Genomic DNA, 17,469 nt, shown 5'->3' with positions numbered 1-17,469 from the left:
AATTGTTCGTAAAAGTTGAGTTTTTAAAAGTGGAGTAGTGATGTCAGGAATTCAGGTAAGATGACTTTGACTGAATCACCATTTTCATGCTGAGCAGCCTTGATGTTAGGCAGCTGAAACCAGTAAATAAATGATATAAATGTGAACCCAAGCAAAGCTGGATAAAGAATATTCTTGTGGTGGGGGGAGTATGTGTTTTCTGAGGTCAGAGGTGTTTTCTTTTTTCTTTTAAACCTCGCCGCAGTTAAAATTCCAAATTTCTCTAGACTGCCCCTCAACAAAAATCAGGGGTGAGCCCTGTTTGATTATCATTTTTATAATGGTAACATATCATTCTGTTCAAGGAGTTATAATCTAGCCAAGGGGTTACTTTACTTAGACCTTGATTTGCTTTTAGTCGTTCCCCTCCCTCGTCCTTCTCCATGTCCGCACTTGATACATTTTGCTTTTCCAAGCCCCGTTAATAAGCGGCCCTGTGTGTGCAGCCCGGAGCCGCAGGCGAGGCCCTGCCCGCGTTACTGTGGTGATGGTCCTTTGCCCTCCCATTATCTGTGTGGTGCATTATCAGGTGCCCGGCTCCACTTCACACACCTGCTGGGCTGAGTATTTACTCAGAGATGCAGTTTTCCATCCGCCACTTCCTCCTTTAAGAGAGGTCTGGGGCATCCCCCTCAGTGGCTTCATGGTTCCTGGCCCGCTGTGGCCACACTGCACACACTCTCGCCCTGGGGAGCTACATCCTCCCTTCCCGCTACCCTAGAGTCTCGTTCATCTCACAGCCACCAGCTTGTCAACAGTTACTTTACAGGCCACCTTGACCGTCTCAGCTTTGTGACCGCAACGGTCCCACGCTTTGATCTTTCCTGACTGATCCGTGTTACATATTCCTTGTTTCTCCTTGAAAGAAGGGTACTCTCACTCTTTTAATCTTGCCTGTGGATTGAACTGAAAAGCAATAGCTGCCCAGCCGAGTACTGCTAGGAAAATTTACCCTTTTCTCCTTTCTCCTGCCTCCACTACCTCTGAGGGGTTTTTTGTTTGTTTGTTTGTTTTGTTGTTTTTTTTTACAATATTGCTTCCTGTCAGTCTCTCATACAGGACTGTGCTGACTGAGATTTCTAGAGGACCTTTAACTCTTTCCTGTACGCTGTGTGGAAAGAATACCAGTGTTTAGAATGCTGGAACCATAACCGTGCAGCATTTCTAATTTTCCTGTTAGGAGTCTCTGCATGGAAGTAAGAACTGAAAAGTAATTATATAAACTGCTAAATTATGAAAGTTTTTTCCCCAGTATTTCTGTCTTTAGGAAATCTGGTCCACAGAGAGTACCTTGTCTAACTAGCAAAGAAATTAGGTAGAAATCCAGCCAATAACACTGCCATCTCCACTCTTTAATGTTAAACATATTTCAGGATTTTTTGGAACCGCAAGCCATTGACTAGATGCTCATTGTGGAGTAAGCTTCTCAGTGTCCCATGTCACCAACTATTGTATGAGATAGGAAGTGAGTTAGAATTTAAAGATAATGTCTAACATTAGGAAAACTTGCTTTTTTCTCATTAAGATTGAAAAATTCTCATCAGCATACACAGAGTTCAGCTGGTAACCATCTTATTCTTTGCTATTTCTGATTTTCCCCTTGTATGGCTCTCAGACCTCACGAGCTTGTATCATGTGAGCCTCTCTCTGAACCTCTGAGTTGTCTCACTAACAGAATGGGCCATGGGTGGCTGTTCATGGAAGCTCACTGTGCGTGTGGAATCACCACCCCGTGAATGGATGTTGGGATCTAAAATGTCCTATCAGCAAAACACGGCTGCTGCTGAGTCAACTTGCCGTGCCGGAGAAGCACAGAGGGCCCCCTTGAAGATAGCCCTGCTGGAAACTGCCGAGGGTGTGTTACTTGGGCGGACTTCTCTTGAATTAGAGAAATGTGTGAGCCATAATGCCTACGATTGTGCTTTTCATAGAGCCAAGTATATTGTTGTTGATTAATATATAATGGGTTGTTTATCTTGGAGTTGTTTGTATTGGCAGATGCCCTGCCAAGATTCAAAGGCTGTCTGTAGATGAATAATGCCCTCATTGTTTATTCAGCGCCTGCTTTTCTACTTAATATGCAGCTATCTTGGGAAAATTTCTTGAATATCAAATCACAAGTAAAATTTAAGCAGTTTTTCCCCCAGGTTTTCAAATAGACCGTTCAACTATGACTTATTCTCTGATGCCTCTGATGACTTGGATGTGTGTAGCTGGAGGGGGAAGGGGAGAAGGGAATGAGGCCCAGAAGTTTGCCATCTAACTGATCCTTCACAGATAGCTTAAATACATTCGGGTACATTTCTGGTTGATTGTGTGTCTAGCACAAGTTAGCTGCTGAGGATTCAAGTAGAAAATGTTCAAAGGGAGAGGCAACAGGGATCACAGCGGGAGTGGGTCAGGAATGGCTGAGGAAGGAGGTAGGTTTGATGGTTGATACAGCATCATGAGTGTAGCTCTAGGAAGCAGAACAAATTACGCTTTGGCAGGAGGAACAGTATGTTTGAAGATTGGTGGCGTCGTCAGCAGTAGGTGTTGTCGGTACTGTAAGTTCAGTGACACTGGAGCATAGAGCATGTAGCAGTGGCTCCGGAAAAATGGGACTATGAGGCCTAGGTAATGAAAATCCTGAGCCCTGTCTCTCAGACAGTAATAACAGCTCCATGATCTGTAGCCCTGGCCAAAGACAGTATGAAGCCAAACAATAGACTTGTCATACCTTCCTTTTGTGTCCTGTGCTCAGATGTTCACAGTATCTAGAGGGCTCTAATTTTTATAAAGGGCCATTTGGTTAGTGATATTTTCGTGTTATGATGGCATAATTCTAGAGACTCAAATTGTGAGGAGGTCATGAATATGTAGAGTGAAGGAGAGTTTTGAGAATGGGTTTATGACAGGGAATAAAGAAAAACATAGGGGGAGACATTTCTGCCATCCCATTGCATCCCCAGTGTTAGCGAAGCATGTCGGCTGTGTGTCACTTGTTCAGTAATGGTGGTTGACTGTATAATGTGTGAGATAGCTATTTTATTATAACGTAATATTTAAAAATAATTTTCGTGGTTTCTTGGCACCAATGGGCTGTCCACTTCACATGAGGCAAATTATGATAATTGGCCAGACAGTTAAACATCTTCCAGTGGGGAGCAAAATCTTGAGTAAAATTTATTTATACTGCTTCAGTGTAAGTTATAGAAGAAAGAATTTTTTTTAATACTTCAGGGAATACATAAAAACATCGATGAAAGCATTTTCTTTTTTAGCTGAGTTTAAGAATTATGATGTAATAAACAGATGGGACTTATTTTTAAGAAATTTTCTGTATGTTTGGAAACCAATAAAGATCATTTTGATATAAAAAAATTCAATCACAGATGTAAAAAACAAACTTGGGAACAAACTTGGGGGAAGTGGGGGGTAGATTGGGAGATTGTGATTGATATATACACACTACTATATATAAAATAAATAAGGGCCTACTGTATAGCACAGGGAACTCTACTCAATACTCTGTAATGACCTGTATGGGAAAAGAATCTAAAAAAGAGTGGATGTATGTGTATGTATAACTGATTCACTTTGCTGTACAGCAGAAACTAACACAACAGTGTAAATCAACTATACTCCAATAAAAATTTTTTAAAAATTAACTGTAAGAGACAGAGAGAGTGTGTGTTGGGAGTTGGATATACATAAGTGATAAAATTAGAAATCCCTCATTTTTTTTATTTCCCTTTTTTTAGGTGCTGGTGAATCTGGGAAAAGTACAATTGTGAAGCAAATGAAGTAAGTAGATTTAAAATATTAAATTTTTTTATGTTTACGTGTACTGTTCCATCAAAGGAAGTTAGTGTTACCTTTTTTCTTTTGTCTCGTTAGAATTATCCACGAAGCTGGTTATTCGGAAGAGGAATGTAAACAGTACAAAGCAGTGGTCTACAGTAACACCATCCAGTCAATTATTGCTATCATTAGGGCCATGGGGAGGTTGAAGATAGACTTCGGTGACTCGGCCCGGGCTGTAAGTTACTAAAGTCCTTGGAGCAGACCTGATGAGTAAAAAAACAATTTGCATGATTAACACCATATTGTATAACATAGATTTATCAACTGTCTCAGGACCAGAAGGATGGTAGTGAGTGAAGTAGGTCAGAAGCTTTAGAAGTGAGTGAAGTAAGAATACACAGGTTTGCATAATCTTCCCTTTAGAGCTAGAATACTTTCCTTATCCATAAGATGATTGGGACCACTCAATATCCATTGCAGTGTTTTCTATGTAACATGGCATATTGGGCACCTCTGTGTCTCCATAGCAGTTTTTAGTAGTTACTACTGAGTTTAGTAAACTGCTTACACTGGCATTCTTCAGAATTTGTTTTTAGGATTTGGAGTGCTGAAATTGATCTAATTATTTGCGTTCATGCCCAGACTAAAAAGCAATCTAGTCTCAGATAATGAAAACAGTATACAAGTTTGCTAACCTTTGGAATCAGAAAATACTGGCTATTAGAAAACATCTTTCAGAATTTCGCAGCTAGGACCTTAGGAGACAAGCTAGTTTCACCTCTTTATTTTATCCGTAAAGAAACTGGAACCCAGGACATTACATGATAGAAAGATTGCCACACGGTGGTAACCAATGCAGTGTGCCTGTGCTTCCTTGTTGGGCCCAATGTGTAACTTATTTTCAGTGTGATTGGAAGTAGGCCCAGCCAGTCCATAGGGTATTTTCTCTTTCTCCTTTTCCCCCAGTCCCAGTTTGCTTGCTTAATCTGTTTGTTTCAAGTTTTAGTATTATTTTATTATGGTTTATTCTTCACTGATTCTTTTTTTTTAATAACTGATGTAAAACTTGACCTTCCCAGAAACCTTTAACTGAATCTCTAGATTAATTTTTAATATTTTTGTACAAAGTAGATTTATTATTACTACTACTACTGTTACCCCTTTTTATAGTTCCCTTTTATTTTTATGTGTTCAATGTGTGTGTGCTATCTCCCTGATAATACTATGAAGATTTTTTACATAGAGACCGTAACTTTTTGTCTTCTTAACGTCTGCTAGGTTTTTATTTTTACGTAGAGGCTCAATGTGTGCTTAACAGGAAAAAAAATGAATGAAAGCAACGTTAGAGAACATACATTGGAGAAATCTGTAAAGCAAATCTGGTTTATTTTTTATAATAAGTTAATCTAATATTTATAAGTTGCTAGGCCATATTAATTTACTAAGCTTTTCCTTTTAAGCAAAGATTAAAAAACTTAGGGTAATGAATTAAAATTTTCAAATAGATTTCAAGATCATTTTTAATAATAATTCATAGCATTCTTCTAAATTATCTTATCTGAAGTAAGATTTGATCATGTCCAGACAATTTTTGCCTTATCAATACTATCCATTCAGGCTGTAACTTATTCATTTATCATTTATTCATTCAGCAAATTTTTTTTGAGCTCTTAGTCTTACACAAAAGAGAGCTACCCTATGATAAAGAATTGAATAAATTGTACTCTAATTCCAATTCATATGTACAGTATTCTGTGTTCAGATCTTACGTGTGATTATTAGAGAGAGAGGTTTTTGTAGCCTCCATTGTACGAGGTAATGATGGGTCGATGCAAGCTGCTTTTTATGAGGTCTTTTTATTTTCATATTTTTCTCTCAAGGAATGTTGTCACTTTCTGTCCTTTTTGGGGCAGATTTGGGCTGTTTCAGGACTGACTGGAAATAACTGCTCTCTCACCACAAGCTTTTTTTTAAAACTGGTTTTCTGATGCTTTGGAATCTACATGGGGGCCTGCGCTGCTCATTTTTGTTTCACTGGTGCTAGTTTCATCCACTCTTTTTAAGCTCTCTCTAGCTGTCCCCTGGTCCTTTGTTTTCTTCCTACCTACCGACTATTACTTCTGTTAGCTTTAGCCATTGTTACTCTTTCACATAAACATCTTCAGTCTCTCTCATTGGTTCTGATTGGTCTACTCCGTGTCTTTGTTGCCTTACCTCTATGCAAATCTTATTTTTCTATTTATTTATTTTTTTAATAAATTTATTTATTTATTTATTGGTGGCTGCGTTGGGTCTTTGTTGCTGCTTGCGGGCTTTCTCTAGTTGCGGCAAGTGGGGGCTGCTCTTCGTTGTGTTGAGCAGGCTTCTCATTGTGGCGGCTTCTCTTGTGGAGCACGGGCTCTAGGCGTGCGGGCTTCAGTAGTTGTGGCACATGGGCTCAGTAGTTGTGGTGCGCGAGCTCTAGAGCGCAGGCTCAGTAGTTGTGGCGCATGGGCTTAGTTGCTCCTCAGCATGTGGGATCTTCCCAGACCAGGGATTGAACCCGTGTCCTCTGCACTGGCAGGCGGGTTCTTAACCACTGTGCCACCAGGGAAGTCTGCAAATTTTAAAATACTATGAGGCTATTGAAATTGTGCTAAGGAATACAAAGATGAATTAAACATGGCCTAGACAGGAGGAAGGGACTTTGAGCTTGGTATTGGAACATGTATTAAGAGTTTTCTAGACAAAAACAAGGAAAAAGCGTTCTAGAAAGAAGAAACAGTATAGAAAAAGGCTGAATATATTTCTTTTTCTACAGTATCAATTCCTGGAAGTATTAGCCTTTTAAGTTGAAGGATAACCAGATATTTAAGTTTGATAGGTACCATAGTTTTCTCTGTTTTCAGAAAAAACACGAAGTGAATAATCTTTTCTAGCAACCGTGCATCAGTGTCAACTTTCCCAGTGTCATTAATTTAGATACATTAACATTTTAATTTTTTAATATCTTAGTAAAAAAATATTATCTTTCTTTCTTAGTTTTTATTTTCCTGATTTGTAGTGAGGTTGAGAAGCTTGTCATTTTGTATCTTTTCTATGGACTCCTCTTAGTATTCTTCACTCAGTTCTGTTAAATTCCATGTCCTTTTCACACTGAATCTCTTTGAATATTACGGATATTACTTCTTTATGTTTTACAAATGTTTTTATTCAGCATATTTCTTTTATTTTTTTGAAACAGTATTTTTCTTGTTACAGAACTTTTGATTTTCTTCAATCAGTTGTGACTTCTGTGTTTTGTGCCTTGTCAGACATTCTTCAGCTTACAATTATTTTTTAAAAATTATCTTCCTTTTTCTAGGTGGAATCTAAGTATATTTTATAATCTGATCATCCCTTGCCTACAACCATGTATTAAATACTCCATTCCTGGGTGACTTGAAAATGCTACCCTTAGCATTAAATTGAGTGTTTTTCTGAACTCCATTTTTTCTTTTTATTGATATATTCTTTTCTTCCCTAGCTCAGTCACTTATTTTCATAATAAGATGGAAATAATAATAACATCTACCTTACAGGGTTCTGAGAAATAATGACAAGCCTTTACTACATGCCTTGGTCATAATCGATGCTCAGTAACTGTTTGTTATTGCTGTTGTTATTTATAATGATTATACTACTATTATTATATTTGTCAGAGTCACATTATTTTAGTTTCTCTTGCTTCATAGGATATTGGTATCTGGTAGGGTAAGTGCACCCATCCCATTGTTCTTTTTTAACCAAAATATAAAGGCTATAATGCATTTCTCTTCCAGATAAACTTGGGAATCAACTTAATTCCTCACAACCCTTTTGAAACAAACAAAAAAAGCCTGTCGGTATCTTGATTGGAATTACATTTTAATATGTAGGTTAACTGGGTGAGAATTGACTAAAAGATGTAAAATTTTAAGAGACAGTGACAATTTGCTGTGGTTTGCTTCGTATTTAGCAGCTAGCAGATATGCAAAGCAGATTACACATTAGTTATTTAAAATGAGAGGAAACAAAACTGTTTTTAAGGCTGGAATAGAGCAATCAAAATTTGTGCCTAATATCCTTTCAAAACTCTCATAATACATGTAGTCCATCTGTGGATGACAATTTATTGATAAATTAGATTATTTTGTTTTTAGTAATGTACAGTTAGGGAAGTGTTGAACAGGGGCCTATCAACATGTCACTGCATCACTTAGAATTGTGCTGCTCAGAATGTGGTCCATGGACAGTGCCTGCACACAAGCATGTGCACAGGTGAGTACAGAAGTAAAGGAAGCGATTAGACAAACTTTTACTGCAATTGACAGAGTAATTTATATGTTAACTCTGATAGTTTACAAAAATGTATTTATATTTTCCGTCATTTAAATGTTATTTTCCCAATAGTATTAGTTTTGAAAGATTGGAAACAAAAGAAAATGAAACAAATAAAACACAAGACTGATCTTTCATCCCAGAAAGCTTGAGAAGCACTTCCTTGGAATAAGCTGGGCTGTAAGGAACAGAAAACCTTGCCTTGAATTGACTTAAGCTCCCTTTCTCCCCCAAACCTCAGCGTGCTCCTGCATAATGGCCACTTTTCTCTTCCTCTAATTTTTAAATTTATTTCGTTATTTAGTTAGATTATGTCTCTGCCAGATTTGCCAGATTGCTTTTGAGAAAGGCTGTGTCAATTTACTTTCCTAGCAGCAGTGCCTTTTCTTAGCACTCTGGGTAGCCAAAATTTGGAGTCTGACATGTTTAAAATATTGGCTAATTTATTAGTAAGTCTTATTTTAATTTAACTTGCATTTTCAGTTTTTTAATATAACTATGCAGTTTTCCATTTCTTTATTGACTTTTTATTTCTCTATGTTAGTGGCTTATTTTATCCTTTATTCATCTACGGATTGGAGTCTTGGTGTTTTGATTATGTATTTGCTTGTTTGTATGTACTTGCATATTAACCCTTTGTCCACTAATGCAAATGTTCTCTCACATTTGGTTTATTGCCTTTAATCTTAGGTTGTCATTTAAAAAATTTTCCCCTATTATTTCTTCCATTGTGTTTAAATTTAGAAAATCTTCTCTCAACCAAAGATTTACCAAATATTTGTGCTATTTTAAAAGTTTTTTAGGGAAGTGAATTTCAACATCGTTTCTATGTTAGTTCTTTAATCCCTCTGAAACTTTGTTTTATGCATGGAATAAGGATCTACATTATTTTTTTTCCTCTTCATATGGCTATCTAATTATTCACAAGTATTTTTTGAATAATTGTATTCTTTCCTACTGATTTATCTTGCCACCTTTGTCATGTAAGTTCACATTTGGGATTTTCTCCCCCTGTTGATCTGCATTAATACTAGATGTTCTACATACTGTAGACTTTTAATATCTGGTCATTTCAGCCTCTGTCCCCAGTATTCTTTTTCAAAATGTTTCTAGTTATTTCTACTTATCATTTTTCCAGATGAATGTTTGAATTATTTATAGTAGTAGTCTGGTTTATCGTTGAGAACTAAGATGAAGAAGTTATAATATTATGTTGTTTTTGATTCTGAGAAATACTGATTTATATATGTGACAAAGTGATATTAACCTTCATTTGAAATGTATTATATGCCTCCAGCACAGTATTTTTCTACTTTGCTCAGTTCATGTAGTATTTATTACATGTTTGTCTATTCACAATAGGTTCTATTGTGCATACAAAGAACAGTTTAATATTTATTTTATTAATTTGAAAATTAAAGCTATATAGTTATAAGATTCATAAATATATACATAAAAGTTATATTTGTGTAACATACTTATTATAATTTCTCTTCTTGACAAAATGAAGCTCATGCTCACTGCAATTTAGTCAAAAATTTTGCCGTCTGCAGTTTAGTTAAAATTAATTTAGATGATTTTACTTTTATCCCCCAACCCTTCCCCCTTAAGCAGTGTTACGGGGAAAAAAAGAAAAACAACTTCCTCTTTCCTTGCCTCAGTCATTTTTACTTTGGTTACAGTTGTGTTTTTAGAGAAAAAAAGTTTTACATTTGTTTATTTCTTAAAGCAATTCTTTAACATCTGGGATTAGCACCAGGCGCCTTGGAGAGGTGACTTCACTAAAGTTCTCAAGATTTCCTTACCAGTACGCTAACTTTGGTGAAAGCAGTATAACTGTCTTAAATTTATAGGAGTGATTGTATGCTCTAGAAACGTGGTAGATTAAATATGTCAGTAATTCTCATTGTATGTGGTGTTCAGTATTGTTGCCTAATGTTATTAATGAAATAATTATCCTAAACCATTGAAACAAAGGATTTCTATACCTGTATCAATCATGACATCAATATATTATCCCTGTGGTCAAAAATTCAAAGGTGCACTATTTTTTTTAACACTCCTTTATCATATTACTCAGCCTCTATCGTAGAAGGGCTTTCTGATGTTTTCTATTGAAACACTCATCTAGCCTTTGCTTAACAATTTCAGTCTCTTACTCTCCCTCCTTTTTTTGTGTTTTTGGATAGCTTTGGTTGTGAAAAAGTGTTCTTATTGGATTGAAATCTGATATCTTTTGCCCTCAGAATTCTTTTTCTGCTCTGTGCCTAAGCACAAAGTCTGTTCTTTCTTACCTTTGATGATTCCTGATATATCAGAAGACAGCCATCATGGTCCCTCAAAGTCCTCTCTTCCCCGTAATTCTCACAAAATAGGTGACGGCTTCAAATAAAATGTGTTGTCACTAACTAACAGTTGCCCCCTGATCATCACTGCATGAGAAGATAGCATTTCCCATCTCCTTTGAGTTCCCCAAACATGCAGTTATATGAACTAGAATTTACATTCTTTAAACCATCTTATTTTCATTTAGTTCTTAGTCATTTGAAAACATACTAACTCGGCTACATCCAAGGATTTTTTTCCTTGCTACTTGCAAATAATTGCCTGGCAAATAAATTTCTTTTTAACACTACAAAAAGAGTTCCTGTAAACTGCTTTACTTACCTATAGCCCTTTAGTAATCCCTACCCTTTTTCGACACTATGTCATACTGTTTTAGTACACTCAAGTTTGTCTTTCTTTCTTAAATGTTCTTAAGTAACATTTTAAATGAATCTTGAAAAGACTTAAGTCCATGACAAGATAGGATTATTGTCATCATTCTGCAGTTGTCAAATTTATCTTGTCTTAGGCAGTGGCTACTTAGTAATTGTTGACTAATATGTGGGGTTGGGTGACTAATTACCTGTGGAACTTTAAATAAATTGCACAATCTCTCTATGTCTCAGGTTCTTTTTAAACAAAACAAAAAATTAGGTAGAATAATTTCTGAAGTACCTTCCTGCTTAAATTTATTACTTAAAGCTCATCTGCAGACATCTGAATGTCCTGCTAATGACATGGAGATGAGTATTCCAGTTGGTTTTTTAAGGAAAAGAGACTTCTTTACATTTTGTAAAGAGGAGACATTTTTGAATGCCGCAGTTTATAAATAGAGCTTCCACAGTTTCCCAAGTCTTTTCTTCAGGCTTCTTTCCCGGAAAGTTTGAAGAGAACGTGATCTTATGACCCATACCAGAGGGCATTAGTCTTTTCTGTCAACAAATTTTATGGAAATTGAATAAATATATCATAATGAAAGCTCATTTTAAAGCTCACTTAAGTGAAAAGCACTTTTCTAAAGTGGATGGAGAAAAATATGTTTGATGTCACTTAAAAATAAAAATAACCAAATTTAGAAATTTCTCATATAAGTCATTATTTGGAAAAGTGAATAACTGTTTACTGGAATTAGGTAAATGGTGCTAAAAACGACTTGAAATTGTGTTTTGTTGGGGTTTATTAAGGACATGGTACAAGTGTTGCTTGCTTGCATGCATTTCTCTTGTGATTTACTAAAAAGGGAAACATATGCTTGAATAATACGTTCCCATGCTGAGTGACTTAATTATTTCTCACGATGGGTTCCCTCTGAAAAGAAAATGTTTCACAAATTGGTGGTAGAATGAATTTATATTGTCAGCTAGTACCCTCTGCTAGCCTGTGTCACCAAATGCTTCCCTTCTGTATGCCTTATCATAATATGTGCGTCACTTTATAAAGAGCTACTACACCACGTTGGAAAAAATGCCCCTAGAGAAAAATTATGGACTGTCTATCCAGTTAACATAAAGCTGCATATCTCAGGCCAGAAAGAATCTTTGCGAAGATGGTAACTTCACATATCCCTTATTTTTGTATTCACTGTGTTATTACCTGAAGACTAGAGTTGTGTTATAGAGCACTGTAGCTACTACTCCATATGTGGCTACTGAGTATTTGAAATGTGTCTAATCTGAATTGAGATGCATTGTCTGCATAAAAGAAACACCACATTTCAAAGACTAAGTATCTATAATAATATGAAATATCTCAGTAAGTTTATACTGATTACATGTTGAAATGATATTTTATATACAGGTTAAGTAAAATATATTGTTACAGTTAATTTTACTTTTTTTTTTTTTTTTTTTACACTTTTTAAAATGTGCTATTAGAAAATTTAGAATTGCGTCAGTGGCTCCTATCTCTTTTGGACAACACTGACCTAGTGGGCTTGATTACCTATGGATCGGAATAACTGTAAATATTGTAGCCTCAAAACTTAAGCAAAATTTAATTAAATTTATGTGTAGTATTCCTTCATTTAAAATCTTTGCATGCTGTCTTCTATATGTGTCATGAGTATTTCTACTCCAAAGCTGTGCTTATTTTGTTTCCTTGCCTGGATTAGCAAACAGCTATCCCCATCTCCTGGCCCGTTGATTTTAAGGTATACATACTTTAAGGTCTTCTGAAAAATCTCACACCATTCTGTGGAACTATTCTTGCTTTATTCCACATTGATTTCTCCCTTCTCCGAACTTATTTTGCATCGATGAAGTATATCACAAAGCTAACATTTAATTAGATTCTAAAAATAACCTCTAATGGTATTAATGTGTTTTTTAGATTAGAAACATTTTGGTAAGGGAGAGGCAAAGCATACATTCTTCTGTTTTCTCAAAAGGGTACAACAGACTGTCAGTGGGTAGTTGGTTAATATATTCTCTCATGAGCTGCAAGTGTCGTCATTCTTTCAGCTCCTTAGTGCCTTGATAGCTGTTACTAATATCACAAAACATGGACTCATGATTTAAGATTATGCTTTTTTGATTAAGCCAATTTTTTAAGTGGTGCTTTTAGAGAAATCCAAGTTATGACACCAGTAAAAGGCATAAAGAAAATTCACTATTGCACTTTTTGTAATCTATAATGTACTTTATCTGTAGTGTCTGCCTTTTTACTTTTTAAATAAAAATGGACTTTGAATGTTCAGGATGATGCCCGCCAACTCTTTGTGCTTGCTGGCGCTGCTGAGGAAGGTTTTATGACTGCAGAACTTGCTGGAGTTATAAAGAGATTGTGGAAAGACAGTGGTGTACAAGCCTGCTTCAGCAGATCCCGGGAGTACCAGCTTAATGATTCTGCAGCATAGTAAGTAATCGTAACTTCAGAACTACTCTATCATGAATAGTTACTTGGAAGTCAGGTGTACCGCCAAGTCACTTTTAGTGCAGATTTGGCTGACACATTCTTGTACAACTCAGGATATTTTGGATGACAGTATTTCAAAACTTTTTCTGTCTTTTTTGTGTGTGTTTGTAGGTAGCAAGGCTCGTATTTCCCTTGTGTTCAAAAGTTGTCTCAAGAGACTCATGTAACTCTAATTGAAACGTGCAGAATGGAGCTGTTTCCAGTATATTTCCAAGAAAGTAACTGGAACTTGCCAACATTTACTCTGAATTTGGGTGTATCTCTAGTTTGCCTGGAGCTAGCCAAAGGGGAGAGTAACTGATTTGTGTGCTTTTTGTTTACTAAGTGCCTAAGAAGTTACTTGTCCAGTGACAAGACACCCTGAGTGACAGGCACCCCATTTAAAGGGATGCATGGTGATCCCAAGATATTTTCTCACTGATGAAAATAAAATAGCTGTACAGTTGAAAGTTGTCAACTGTATGTGCCCTGTTGCATTGGACATTGTTTACAGATATCTAAGTCTAGTTTTTTAGAAGAAAAATCTGCCCTGATTTTCCAGGTGGTGGCCCCAGAAAGTCTATAAAGGAAGTTTTGATAAAACCTAATCAGGGAGCTTTCTGTTTGATGATCTGCGTAGAACTAAAAAAAAAAAAAAAAATCAAGGATTTGTTTCCGTTACTTGGCACACATACTCACAAATGCCAAAGATGATATGACTAGAAACACGTGCCTTGCACTCATTTTACTTTCCAAAATTACTCAGTTTTCTTGACAGAGCTATTGGCTCTTAGGAACACAAGTGAGGATTAAATAGAAGATGACAGGTATTAGAAGGTCCAGGTAAATACACATACTTTGCCACAGTGGAAAACCAACGGGTATGGCTCCTGAGGACCTTATTATCGTATAGCATGTCATGTATTGCACGTCAGAGTACTCAGTGTTAAGTAAATGATTTAGTGTGAATGAATAAGTAATACAAATTACTGTGTCACCTGTCACAATTTTTATAATGCTATATTTCTTAATATGTATTTTTAGTGTGTCCTCACTTCTACAAGGAAATACTCTTTCAACTCAATGAGTAGGCCTTTGACTCCCTGTTAGGTATTCATGATGTGATGTATTTTTTTCTATACTACTCACAGATTTACATTTATTTTGAGGTGATTTGACTTATATTGAGACTGTTTGATTCTTTTTTATCTCTGCCACTGCACTGTAAATTCAGTAAGGTCTGTTTTTGCCCGGTGTTATATCTCCATTGCCTGATACATGGTCATCACGCAATATGCCCTTAAATTACTAAACCAAACTTTACAGAAGCTAGAAGAGAAAATTAGAAGAAAAATTCTTAGGGCAAGGACACAGCTCTTAGTCCACCATACTTGCTTTGGCGCCACCAGAACCTGAAGAAAGATCTAAGTGGAAGTCACTCACGGTGAGAAGGTGTCTCTGAGCTGAGCCCAGCAAGGGGAACTATTTGAATAATTAAGGGGTGCTTCTTAGGGACAACAGATTGTCAAGTTCATTTCCCCCTATCTTTCTGGACCCCCCTCAGTATATTTACCAAGACCCTTTGTCCTGTGCACAGCGCTTGGACACGCTCTGAAAGAAACGTGTCACTTTGGCTCCCCATTATTTCATTACTAGTAGTTCTCATCTGAAGATGGCAATAATGGAGCCATTTTTCAAGAATGAAGGAAATCATAAAAATCTTTTTTCCCCGTGGTAGTTACAAGCTATCTTGATTTCTGAATTCTTGACCGGAGATGGGGGATGCTGCCAAGCTGCCCATTAAGGCCATCTAACCACCAATTTACACTGTAAATTTGTGATCTTTTAAAACAATTGGAGTTTTTCACGATGCCTGTTTTTCTTTTTTGTCTTGTTGAAATATAAATGTGCATTATTTTTAGAGGCTAATAGAACTACAGCAGTTTTAAGCAAAGAAATGTATATAGGAATAATCAGTAAATTTTAAATAAGAATAGCTCACTATTTCAAAGGGACAATTAGTAAAATCTAGCCATGGCCTGTTTGTTTGTTTTTTAAGTCAGGTTTTCTTACAGTAAGGTGAATGTTATATATATGGAACTAAAAACACGGACGAGGTACTAGGGGATTATCACCAATGCAGTAATACATTGATTATTTTAAATTCAGTAAATATAGTACAGATAACTCAAGCTGTCATCTCCATGTATTCTGGTATCAGCTTCTGGTATCAGCATCACATACATAGACTTAACTGTCTAAAACATTTTGATTACTAATTCACGGGATAGCTTTCCAGCCCCATCTCCAGAAATCAAATATTTATTGAGCTCCTTATGTTTGTAAGACCCCATTCTAAATGGCTAAGGAACAGTTTCAGAGGATAACATCAATGAAAGTTGCAAAAGTTGGTGCCTCTCTATAATAAACCTAGATGTATCGTCTAAATTATCTTGGACGCTTCCACTCTAGTATTAGACAACACTTCGGTGATGCTCCCCACGTTCAACTGACCTTAGGATTAATTTCATGCGTAGCCTACTAGTGGACTTCCTCCTACCTCCGTACTGTTCTACTGCTTTTCCTGATGTGAATGACATTCCCTTTTATCCGTTGCACCTGTCAGATTTCTGTTTATGCCCTTCACCATCCGTGAAGCCCTCTTGAACCACTCAGGTTCACCTGAATCTCTCCATACCTGGACTGTAACATTACTGATTCTACTACCTAAGTGGACACAGAATAAAAGAACTGCATGGTATGGCACCACTACATTTTTATAGCACAACATATTTTGCATCATTGGCAGAAAGTGTTGAATGAGTGACTGAAATCAGTGAGAAGTAAAATATGAATATTGATTCATAGAGGCAGTAAAATGTAGAGTACAGGAGCATGTGTTGTGTTTTCCTGTATGTTACTTAAGGTTGGTTGAAAAGGAACAATATTGAATTCAGCCTTTGGCCAGAGGTTTCCTCACTACTTAGGAAGGCTTTCTAATTTCTCAGCAAACGAATAATGTCTGGAACATAAACACAGTGCTACATCGAAGAAGTGTAATAAAGAGTTTCAAGGGACAAATTCATGGTGTGCCGTGAGTTTGGATGTTTATGAAGTTATTACTTTGTTTTCTTTTCCAACAAGGAGAATTACTGAAATATTTAAGGAACTTTGTGGCTGGAGAAGTATAAACATTTTCATTTCTGCGAGAGTTGTGTAAGATATAGACTTAAAATTACATCATTTCACAGAAATATAAAAACTTCAGTAATCTGGAGTATTGCATGCATCAGAATGTTTTACTCTGGTTTAGATGATCTTTATTGACAGTGTTAACTATTAGCATACTGTTGTTTATTTTTTCAGCTATTTGAATGACTTGGACAGAATTGCACAACCAAATTATATCCCAACTCAACAAGATGTTCTCAGAACCCGAGTGAAAACTACAGGAATTGTTGAAACCCATTTTACTTTCAAAGATCTTCATTTTAAGTGAGTATCTTCAAAACATATGATTTATGAATTTAGATACAAAACACATTGTTTAAGGAAAAAAAGGTATACTAATAAAAGTTTTAAAATTTTTAGAGTTTGAAATTACAAAAAATGTTTCACAGCTGATTGGAGAAAAGAATTTTGGGCTGAAAGAGGTCAAGAAACATTCAGGAGGAATATTTATATTTTTTATTTAAGAAAAAATAGCCATGCAAATTCCTTTTGCCTATATTTTTCACAGCGACTTAAATAAAAATGGTTTTTGGCTTTTATTTTTAAAAGAAAGTACTGCTCTAATATTTTATATTTTGGAAAAGTGTTGCCATCCATTTTTAGGTTTTACTGATAAGAATATATGCTTATTTATGGAAATATTTTTAAAAGTTATCTTTTTAAAAATTTTCACAAAGATTTTTATTTATGTAAACTCATGTTTGTACTATTTCATGATGAAAAATGTTCATTTAATTTACAGTGTACTATAACTTAACTGAAGTCTGAACAGAGAAGCACTAAGTGGTAGCCTTTAGAATGAAAGGGAATCTGGAGTTCATTTTGTCTAGTCTGCTCATTGTGTAATGAACTGGGCTC

At 36.0% G+C, this 17,469-nt stretch overlaps 1 protein-coding gene across 1 annotated transcript in view; it reads left to right on the top strand.

The window, feature by feature from the left end:
• Positions 1 to 17,469, top strand: part of GNAI1 (G protein subunit alpha i1) — an 89,263-nt gene that overhangs the window by 50,381 nt on the left and 21,413 nt on the right. The window contains exons 3-6 of the mRNA XM_036863015.1: positions 3,783 to 3,825; positions 3,919 to 4,060; positions 13,184 to 13,341; positions 16,747 to 16,875. Of these exons, the coding sequence (XP_036718910.1) occupies positions 3,783 to 3,825; positions 3,919 to 4,060; positions 13,184 to 13,341; positions 16,747 to 16,875 (472 nt within the window). The remainder of the gene's footprint in view (positions 1 to 3,782; positions 3,826 to 3,918; positions 4,061 to 13,183; positions 13,342 to 16,746; positions 16,876 to 17,469) is intronic.

The sequence above is a fragment of the Balaenoptera musculus genome, chromosome 9 (assembly GCF_009873245.2).
Source record: "Balaenoptera musculus isolate JJ_BM4_2016_0621 chromosome 9, mBalMus1.pri.v3, whole genome shotgun sequence".
NCBI lineage: Eukaryota > Metazoa > Chordata > Mammalia > Artiodactyla > Balaenopteridae > Balaenoptera > Balaenoptera musculus.
This window is presented reverse-complemented; position numbering and strand designations above follow the sequence as displayed.